Here is an 11,541-nt window from a genome sequence, read left to right as displayed (position 1 = left end):
AACACTCTCCGCCTTGTCTCGATAATTATTTCTCTCAGATTTATAAATTTATTATCTTCACATTATTCAAGACGCCAAAAAAATAATTTTATCTAGTGTAAATTTAAAAATTTCCTGAGGGGGGGGGGGCTCGAGCCACCTCATCCCCACCTTGGCTACGTGCTATTAATAATAACAGGGGTATAAAACATGCTCTGTCTTGCCTCGATAATTATCTCTCTCCTTACATTATTTTCACATTATTTAAGAAGCCAAAAACCTAATTTTATCTTACGTAAACTGAAACATTTCGTGGGGAGAGGGTCGAGCCCCCTGTGTCCCATCTTGGATACGTGCTTTTATCAATAACAGGGTTACGGAACATTCTCCGTCTTGCCTCGATAATTATTTATTTCCTTAAATTATTGTCACATTATTTTATTTCACACCACAAGAAACCAAAAACCTCATTTTATCTAGTGTAAACCTAAAACTTTCGGGGGGGGGGCTCGAGCCCCCTAAGCCCCCCCACTGGATACGTGCCTGCAGACATATGAAAGAAGGCAAAAATTGAAGTGGGAGAGAGAGAAAAATATAAATATAGAAGCCATGGACAGAGAGAGAGAGAGAGAGAAAGGAGGTAAGACCATATGGTAAGACGACAAAATGAGTGAGATAAATATGTGGGGATACAAAGAACAAGAGAGAAAAAGAGTAAAGAAAATAGAGACAGAAATTAGAGCGAGAGAGAGAGAGGAAACGATAGAGAAATAAGGGAGAGAGAGAGAATTAAGAAGAGGGAGTAAAACAAAAGCGAAATAGACAGAGAAAATTAAAGAAGGTAGAGTAAAGCGAAAGAAAATGGAGAGATAGATAGAGAGAGAGAGAGAGAGAGAGCAAGGGAGACATATAGAAGCAAGGCATCGTAAGATAGAGAGGAAGTATAAACAAGAGGAGAGGAGGTATAAACAAGAAAGAAAGAGAGAGAAAACCAAGAAGCAAATGAGACAGCAAACGAAATAGAAATGATCAAGGAGAGAGGAAGTGAACGCAAACAAAGAGACCTTAATATACAAGAAAATCGAAAAGTAGAAAAATGATACAAGAAAAAGAAGAAGAAAAAGGAGTTACAAATAATGCGAGACTGAAAAAGTAAATTCATTCTCCCTTATTTCAGTGGGGTCAAGTGACACTTCTTGACTCCTCCTATGGACGCCCATGTAAATAATCTACGTGGTAATATTAATAATAACCCATCCTTTAAAGTTTAAACCATTGATTCATTCCCCTAATTACATCTACCCAAATATGTCTTCGATATCCCTCCTTTCTTTTTTTGAAAAAAAAAAAGCAATACTTTCTACCCATTTAGGTTCTACAAATTTATCTTTTGAGTGACGACCCTGGATGCTGGATAATTTTACTAGTGTGGGCTCAAGGGTGGACGAATAATTTTCAGGAGGACTCTACCTTTGATCATGGCTATTATGATTCTCTTTCCCTCTTTTCCTATATATCTTCACTTTTCTACATCTCTTCCTCTCCTTGCTTTTTTATTTTGTCGTCTCCCCTTTTTTCTTTTGTTTTCTCCCGCTCTCTCTTCCTTCTTCTGTTCCTCTCTTTCTTTCTTATTCCTTATTTCTCTCCGCCTGTTGCCGGCCCTCGTGACGGAGTGGTTAGCACCATTAGTGCCCATTCATCAATTTCATCATATCATCACTCATCCTGATCTTAGCAAATTAGACAAAAGTGGAACAAAAAGCGAACTAAAATAGAGCAAATCAATCTCTCCGCCTGTTTCTGTCTACTACTACCACCCATAGGCGCCGACTCCATGGGGCTTGGGGGAGCTCGAGCCCCCCAATATTAACGATGTGGGGGCACAGCCCCCAAATAATTTTGCTTAAGAGGATCTAATGTATTATTTTGCTTCTCTTGTAAAGTTTACTCTGAATTGTGCCACAGGAACTTAACTTTAAATACCATTTGAAATGTTCTAGACCATCAACTTTGAGGGGCTGAGACCGTTAAACCAACTTTGGGGGGCTATGACCAGAGATAGCAAAATACATGACTTATCACTATATACTAAGTATGCCTCCGCTACTACCTCTACCTTCTCCCTCCCTCTCTCACCACCTTTGTGTCTTCCCGTATTTTGTTTTATTCGTGCCGCCCCTCGTGGCGGAGTGGTTAGCACGTCGCGCTACGATGCCAGGGGTCCTGGGTTTGAATCCCGGCCTGGGCATGGATGTTTGTGAGTGTCCATTCATCAATTTAGTCATGTCATCACTCATCCTGATCTTCGCAAATTAGCCAAAAGTAGCACAAAAAGCGAAGTAAAATAAAACAAATAAATAAATGTTTTATTTCTTTTCCGTACGCAGGGCCAGCTCTAGCTGGGTGCGGGGCCTGGGCCATACAATACTCGCGCTACCTAAAATCAAAATTTATCAGTTTTTTGTTCCTTAGTCTGAAGTACAGGTGTCCTATATAATTATAATATAAACATTATTGCATTAAATTTTATTATAACACCATTATTTTTTTTAAAAAAAATTATATATATATTCGTAAGTTGATTTGCAATAAACTTTTGAAGAAGTACTAAATCAGCCCAGACATGAAGGCAAGAGGCTCAAAACCACTTCCTGCAGTAACAATTGATTAGAGAAAAATGTTGCTGATAAAGACTTCCTGGGAATATCGCTAGGCTGCTAGTGTTTCAGCTTGGAAGCGTTGGCTCGGAAGTCAAAGGCAGTTTGGATATAACGGGATTTGCCAGTTGGCTCTTATAGGTCTCGCGCCACAACTTGAGCTCTGAGGAGAAAGTATTCGAGTTGACCGCGGAGGCAGTGTTAACCATAGAGAATGGTGACAACCCTCACATTGAGTTCTCCGCCCTTCAAAGCAGTGTTTGCAACCGCACTAATTTCTTGCTAAACCTGAAATTATTTGGAGCGCAAATGACCCCTTTGACCCCAACAAGTTACATCTATGAGAGTAAGGACGGTATCCGAGACGAGATGAGATTTGACAGTTCCTCGTTTTCGTCTCGTAATATAAAACTATAAACAGCGTATAGGTACAATGTGTCACAACATACAGAAGTCATTAACGATAAAAAACTTTCATGTTAAATTTTTCTCTACAACTTTCCGTTCCGATAGTCCGATCTCTCGAAGTGTATGCAACCACGCAACACAGGTTCACAATTTACAATTCGTAATTACTATAAACAAAATATGTCGACGCTAGGAGTCTCAGGTTCGAATCCTAGCCTGGGCATGAATGTGTGCGAGTGTCCATTCATCAATATCATCACTCATTCCCATCTTCGCAAATTAGGCATTAGTGGAACAAGAAGCGAAGTACATTAAAGCAAATCAATCACTCAATAAACAAAATATGTGAATAACATGCAATGTTAATTGGACATTATTCACCGTGCCGGCCTCCGTGGCGGAGTGGTTAGGAGCTTAGGACACCGCGATATGACGACACATGTTTCGGGTTCGAATCCCGGCCTGGGCAAGTGTGTTCTTTGTCAATTTCATCATGTCATCACTCATCCTCATATTGCGATTAGTCAAATGTCGCAGAAATGCGACGATTGATTGATTGATTTGGTGTTTTAAGTTCACTTTATGCACAGTAAGGCTAATCGGGACTGGACCTACAGTTTAAAGTGGGATCCGAACCACTAGAGGAGAAGGTCTAAATATGGGCGAAGGTTTAAATATGGGTTTTGGAGTTATAAGCGCTCCCGGGTGCTGCAGTCTGGCAGAGGCTATGGAAAGTGGTTGTCTGTCAAGGACAAAGGTTACGGCGCCAATTCGCAAGAGAAAGTGGTGGTTAGTTTCGACCTTGGACGCTGTTATAGAATTGCGACCTCCGAAAACGTTTTGCAGGTATGTTTTAACTCAGCGTTTTCTGAATTCTCATCTGCTGTGTATAGGTTATGATATTAGCGGTACATAAAACAAATGTGGGATTTTATAATGCCATGATTTGTTTGTGAAATATGTACCACAGAGAGTGAAAATAAATTGAAGAAGAAAAATAGCGTGATGGTCTAAATATGGGCTATGACATGAGGTCTAATGTTGAGATCAGATTTTCAACAAATATTTGGATGTTTTTCTTAATTTCGAGGGCCTCCCCATGGCGCAGTGGTAGCGTCATTGCCTTGTAATCAAGGGGTCCCGGGTTCGATACCCGGTGGAGGCACAAGTGGTTCGGATCCCACTTTAAACTGTAGGTCCAGTCCCAATTAGCCTTACTGTGCATAAAGTGGACTTAAAACAGCAAATCAAACCAATCTTAATTTCGATTTTTCCCATCCCGCGTGATTTTCAAAACAACAGATTATTCATAAATATGAATTTTATAATGTTTTAGCGATAAATGGCTGTTTTTTAAATTTTAATTGCTTTTTGTGATATTGCCACTAGTAGCCCATATTTAGACCAGAATTTTGAAATACATCATTTTACCATTTTTTGGAAATTGCTTTTTTTATCATCACTCATCCTGATCTTAGCAAATTAGACAAAAGTGGCACAAAAAGCGAAGTAAAATAGAGATCTTCTATACTTTAGCATGCTATTACATTTAAGTATATATTTCATAGATATGCATTTTAAAGGCAGGTGCTTGATATATTAATTTTTTCCCTCCGAAAATGACAACATAAAAAATGGGGCCCATATTTAGACCTTTTCCTCTATATGCCTCCCCCGGGTATCGAACCCGGGACCCTTTGTTTACAAGGCGACGACACTAGCACTGTATCATCGAGGAGGCCCTCATAAATGCGACGAGAAATAAACCAAATCAATCAATCATTGTCTAGTTATTCTAACGACACGTTTCCACGTTTCTCGAAAGCACCTCTACTCGGGTTTTCAGTGAACAGTTTTTTTTTTTTCAAACATTGTACCTACGACAGGCCTGATTTTTTTGCTGCAAATTTGTTAGCCAATACTCCACTATTGTCACTAACATTCAGAGAAAATTATGAAGATATATTACTAATCTATACCATATTATGGGGTGTAAGGGGTGCTGCTTCCACGTAGTGCACCCAAAAGTCAACCTCACTTCCACGTAGTGCACCCTGGACAAGAGACTAACGAGGCTCTGGCGACTGGCGCTATTGCCAGTATAATTTTGTGTGTGTTGTCCTGTTTTATGTCCTTGTGTGTGCTGAGTGCGCGTTTACAGCCTCAGCTTTTAACAAGTCAGAACATTTTAAGGTTTTAAAGTTTTTAGTTATGCAACGTTTGAGTTGTAATTTGTAATGGTAAGGGGCTGGACCCCGTATAATGTGACGGGAGCAAATTAGCCTAAGTGCTGACGCTCCCAAAATTTTAAATTCAAATTCAAATTCAAATATACCATATTATGCCTGAAGAAAGCACTCGGTAGTAAATGCCGTCCCTGTATTACCCCTAATACAACAAGTCCATTCTTTTAATGAATGATTTGATGTGAGGTTCCTGTTTCACTCACCTCTTTGTGCAATAATTTCGTGAGTTATTGACAATCTTGAATAGAAAATTAGTAGGAGTGTCACATGAACTGTGACACATTAAACAGGAAACATGACATGAAGTTGAATTGAGCGATGTCTTTCCCTGTTCCTGACATGGAGAAATTTCGCTGTAATCCAAGGAATCTGGGAGGAAGAACATCAACTACAAATCTCTCTCCCTCGTATCAACAGCAAACCCCTCCCTTCGATACAATATAAATATTTTTTTACAAAGTATTGCAAGGGTAGGTTGTCCGAGCCGTTACTGCTGTGTTCTAGCAAGTCGACGATCTGCGGCGAATAATGATTTCTATTTATAAACCTTTCGAGCAGGCCTCATCTCCAGGAAGGTATTTTTTTTTGTATTTTCTTGCCGACCTCTGTGGCGAAGTGGTTATCACAGCACGCTGCCACGGAAAGGGCCCGGTTTCGATTCCCGATCCTTGATCCTTCATTAATTTCACTATATCTTCACTCATCCTCATCGTCGCAATTAGCCAAAAGTGCTAAATCATCTATTTACCGACTTTGTCGGGAAATGACGGATTTTTCCTGTCCCGAACGTCAGCATTTTAAAAATTTCCTGCCCCGCCAAGTTGAGCCCACCTTCACCAATGTCGACGACGCTTCAGAAACTTCGAAAGCTTGCATGTAATGATAATTTTGTAACGTCTGCGGTGATAATAAATGAAATTTTAACGAAATATTGTTTTTATATCAAGATCTCACACACTGTCCTCAGAAAAGTTTTTATTATCCATTGTCATGAACATCAAATTGATCAGTACAACATCAAAATGATCAGTAGTCATCACCCAGTCATCAAAATGCGACGGAAAAGTCAAAAGAACCAAGACAAGCAACTAAGCTAGTCATCCTTCACGACAAATGGGAACGGCGCTGTTGTCGGAGAGTGTATATTTCCGGAAATGGCCGCTGTTAGAAGACAAAGCGATAGAGTGAAAAGTAGCAATTAACTCAAGAGCAACTATAGTATAGAAACGTCGGCGTAAGAAACGAAGATGATTTCACATTGTTTAAAGCGATCCTAACCTAGTGAGAGTTTTTTTTAGAAAATTTTATGGAAAAGTGTGAATTGTGAATCTACGGGTCAGTTCCTTTGTATCGCAAGTGATTTTAATGATAATTCTGACATATAGCTTACCAGTACTTGCCCCGGATGTGTTCACACGAATCTCAAGTACTTGTAGTGTATTCTAAACTAAAAAGAAGTTACATGTGGATGGCGATGAAATATAGTATGTGTACTGATGGCTCCAGCGGCATCAATCTTAACCTCGGTTCCTAGATACTGTGGAGGTGTTGCAGTTGTATGGGTTTATGTGTCTCTTGTAGGAAGTCGAGACTGAGTAGTGAAAAATCTGAGCAATTGTCAGTTTCAGCAACCCCCCTCCATGTTTGTGTGGAGGAGCAAGGAGAACCTGAACTGGACTTATGCACAAAGGACAACTGCCAGTATACAGGATACAAGAGAATGGCAAATACAATGTCAAACATGAAAGTTACGAATCCAATCAAAAATCTTGTTAGTAAAAGTCGAAAACGATATACTCAAGATGGATTTAACTTGGACCTCACATGTATCCTTTTTTATTGTTTGTGTACATCAGTTTTGTGATTGGGTTAGATTGTTTTTAATCATTGGTCTTTCCCTTGAAAGGTCTTTTTAGCTGAAGTCTCTTACTATGATTCGTGGATGTATTTTACCTTATCGTAGTATTGTGAAAGTCAGCATGTACAGTATTATTCAAAATACATATACATGGTTGTAATTATGTTGACTAGTCTTTTGGTTCTGAAGAAGGTCATTTTGTTGCAGCAAGCTCCTGTAGATATGAAGCATTGAATAGTACAGCTCGCAATAGTTTTCCTATGTGAACACTTTACATTCAAAAGTTTGCTATTGATTCACAAGACATGTGGACTTCACTTGACATGTGCTAGCCTCCCTGGATGAGCACATTTATTTTTACGGAGCTGGTAAAGCTAGCTTTTCAACTACTTTCACCAGGTTTTAAATTGGCCATGCACATGTTCATTAATTGTTGACGTGTGTCTAGCTCACGACAGTTTGGAGATTTTTTTTTGTGCAATAAACAAGTACTTTTTTTTTGCACACCATGGAGTTGAAAAATACTGCAAGATGTTCTGATATGAACTGCTACACTTACATGTCACGTGACATACGTATGAAGGGGTATTACATTCCCAAACGCTTTCAATGTTAGGTTAGGCAGGTCAGGTTCCAACACCTGATTATGTGATTTCTGGTCTACAGCACTTTCTGCTATTCTTACTACCTGGTGAAAGTAGACCCATTTTTCATTGTTAGAGTAGGTTCAACGTCAATAGCAATCTTTGTTAGGAGTGCTAAGTTTGGTGTTGGTATAATTTTGAAGGGCCAGGAGTGAAAAACTAGGTAAGTCAACATTCATCAAATTGCGCAAATGATATTTTAATTTCAAAACTTTACTTGATGTATAAATGAAAATGTACAAAAAAGCATATGATTTGGTGAATGGAAGTTTAAAACGTATGAACGTATGAAACCAAAGAAAATATGTAAAGTCCAACATGGCAGGAAATGACACCACTACCTTGCTGAAGACAGAAAATTCGCTCGGTGCCAAAGGTGAAAGTGTTTCGAGATAGAATGTTTGTTTTTCTTACGGAGGCCAACTTTGGAATCAAGTATATATCTGTTGTTTGAGGTTTCCAGAAACAAAATTTTGTTCCATAAAACATCAAAATCTATTGATTAAACAATAATTCAGTGTAATTCTTGAGGGTGCAGTTGGTCAAGGGCCACCTAAAGTATAGTTCAGCGAGCCATAAAGTCACATTTAGGAGATGTAGGGGCACATATTCTTTAAAAATGATAATGAAGCATTTCCTGGCATTATTGTGTCAATGTTCTCTGTGTAATTGCATCACATTGTTACTTAATGTTGTCCGTCTTGAGTTGATTACCTGCATTCTTTAACCTGACATTCAGATATCAGAGATAACCTGATAGCTATGGGCTTTCCGGCCGTCAAGCTGGAGAGTATGTACAGGAATCACATAGATGACGTCGTGAAGTTCCTAGAATCCAAACACAAGGATCACTATAAGATCTACAATTTGTAAGTACAATTGTTTGTGTCTATTGTGAGGAATATGGATATTTAACATTTTCAGAATTTTGCAAGTGTTTTGTTGATGGAATTTGGTGACGAACAATGGCCAAGAAGGCATTTAGAAAATAATTTAGTTTGCCTGAATTTGAGGAGCATGCCATATACCAGATCGGAGAACAGTATTCAATTTTATGTGGAACTAAAGATTTGTAAAATATGCTGAGAGCAGACAGGTTAATTTCAGTAAAACAATAGAGTATTCACAGTATAAAAAGTATATAAAAAAGGATTGTTACGACTATTATACTCACTCACGTAAGTTTTTTATACTGTGAATATATTTAGTGAGTAAACGCACAAATTCAGAATGTACAAAAAAAGAATAGACCCAGCATAATGTTTTTCGTGGTTGATGGTTCTTACAAGCACAAAAACACAATTTTTGATGTAAAATTTCAAGAGAACACATGCTTCCTTCACCAGACATATACTCTTGCATGCTTGTAAGAACGGTCAACTACATGAGGAATACTTCCACAATACAAGCAATGTGTACAAATACGAAAATTTAATTTAAATGTGATTTGAAGCTTACCTGGTGGCAAAGAATGAAATTGTGTGTGATTTGTGAAGATTACAAAACTTCGTGAACTCCCACTTCCTGCAAATTAGCCTAGCTGTGCATAAAGTGGACTCATAAATAGCAAGGAACGAAATTATGGAATATTTTTTTGTCATTTGGATGCAAGGATTGTGAGCAACCTTCAGATATTCTAGGAAACATATAAATTATTAGTTTTAGAAAACCTGGAATTGTATCCAGATTTTATTTTTTGTTCTATATAGGGTAACCTTGAAACAATCCAACACTTCTTACTTGTCAGAGTTTCATTATTATTACTATTCACTTCTTCACTGCCTTAAGGTCCTGCATATGCCAGTCTTTCAGTTTTTCTTGTATGTACGCATTGCTTGCATTGTAGAATTATTTTCCTGTAGTTTACGGTTATTACAATCATAAGAAATGGCAATAAGATGGCACAAACATGATTTGGACATTATAAATCTAAACCCAAGAACAGGTTTGTTAGCTCACATCATCTAAGAGAAGCATTTGATTAAAAAGAGAAGGGTTTTAAAAAGATTGACGGGAAACATAGAGTTGAATGTCTGGGAAGCTTCGTTCATTGCAGAAAAACACTGGAATAAATTAAATAAGGAAAATGGTAACATAGATCCAGTATGGAGTTTTCTTTTTCGCAAATGGAGTAAGCCACCATCTTTAAAATTTAATGTAACAGAAAACATTAAGAGACTTTTTTGGGATTCATAATTTTAAATAAAAAATAATGTGATCAAATTTTTTTTATCTGAAATAAAAATAAAACAGATTGATTCTTTTCACAGTTAAGTTGCTATATTACAACAATGTAACATTAACAACATTCATTATATAAATGGATTCTTTTTGTTTTAAATAATTGCTAACCATTGTTATAACTGTATCTTTAGTCAAAATGAAAATAAATGTCTGATGAAGGGAGCGTGTGTTCTCCTAAAACGTCACAACGAAAAACTGTTTTCTTATGCTTGTAATAACCGTAAACTACAGGAAAATAATTGTTTCAGAAATATTCGAAATTCTGAAGAACATTCGGAATTTCCTTCGATTGCATTGAGGAGAATATCCATATGTTGTGTGGATATTTGTAATACAGAATACATTTTGTTGCCACAAATCTTAACATGCTGAGGTTCCACTTAACATTACAATGCTATTGGAATAATAAAAGTCACTGGGCTGCAATCAATCATTTCAGTGTTGTTATTGGAGAGGATTTTTGAGCAAATGCCTTTGCCTATTAATATTTAGATATCTTCAACAGTGAGTGGTCACTTGAAACTTCAGTCGTCATTATCCTTTGCCGTTTCCTGCCTGGGTCAGCGTAGAAGTCAAACGCCTCCCATTTTCTTCTGGTCTTCCACCATTCCTCTCTTTCCACTGTGTTACAATCTTGTCCACTTCTTCTAACACACTCCACTATCTGCTCTTTCTACCTACATCTTGGTCTCCCCCTTGTCCTTATTCCCACTCCTTGTGCATTGTAAGCTCTTACTGGTAGCTTTCTGCATCCATTCTCTTCATGTGTTTGAACCCTCTCATCTTTGCCTGATCTATCCTGTCCTGAAGCTTCACCACACCCACTGTCTGTCGGATCTCCTCATTCCTTATTCTATCCCTTCTAGTCTTCCCCAATATACACTTTAAGAATTTCATCTCCACTGCCTGCATCTTTCTTTTGTCTCTCTCTGTCATTGCCAAAGTATCTGCTCCATACATAATTATTGGCACTTACTGTACGGACGCGATAAGAAGCGGCGTGCAATCAGAACGCAGAACGGCAGAACGTGACCAAATTCTGTCTCCTCGTTGGCTGCCATGTGGCTGGGGGATTTTCTACGTTGCCACGTTCGCACAAACACACGGACAGGCTAGTCAGCTGTTGGCAAGCATGAAACATTTTATCTTCCTGTTCTACACAGCAACCGAAAACCTTCACCGAAAGAACCTTTGTTGTGTTTTTATTAAGGTACATTGAAAGCATCAGCTACCGGCATCTTTTTATTTATGTTGTATCGTATCACAATTACCAACAAAAGAAAATGCGTCTTGTGTTATGAACAACACTGTGGCAAATCGTTCTCCTTTGATTTCATGCCGCCTCTCTTTGCCTTCTTTGTCACGCCGCGATTGTTGAAGCTTCAGAACGTCCAATGAAATGTATTTCTTGAAAATTAGGGCAAATTACGTACAACTTCGTTTCGTTAACACGTTTTTAAATTATATTTTGAGGAACCTACAAAAATTCACCTCCAAAACAGAAT

The 11,541-nt window shown here is 38.2% G+C and overlaps 1 protein-coding gene across 3 annotated transcripts in view; it reads left to right on the top strand.

The window, feature by feature from the left end:
* Window positions 1–6,412: 6,412 nt before the first annotated feature.
* Window positions 6,413–11,541, top strand: part of Pten (phosphatase and tensin-like protein) — a 70,736-nt gene continuing 65,607 nt past the window's right edge. For all 3 annotated transcript variants that reach the window (XR_014443820.1, XM_083141590.1, XM_083141589.1), the window contains exons 1-2: window positions 6,413–7,116; window positions 8,532–8,661. Coding sequence is in view for 2 of the 3 variants with exons in the window: in XM_083141590.1 (XP_082997716.1) it covers window positions 6,849–7,116; window positions 8,532–8,661 (398 nt within the window). In the remaining variant the exon portion in view is untranslated. The remainder of the gene's footprint in view (window positions 7,117–8,531; window positions 8,662–11,541) is intronic.

Source organism: Lepisma saccharinum, chromosome 20 (assembly GCF_977018435.1).
Source record: "Lepisma saccharinum chromosome 20, izLepSacc3.1, whole genome shotgun sequence".
Classification (NCBI taxonomy): Eukaryota; Metazoa; Arthropoda; class Insecta; order Zygentoma; family Lepismatidae; genus Lepisma; species Lepisma saccharinum.
This window is presented reverse-complemented; position numbering and strand designations above follow the sequence as displayed.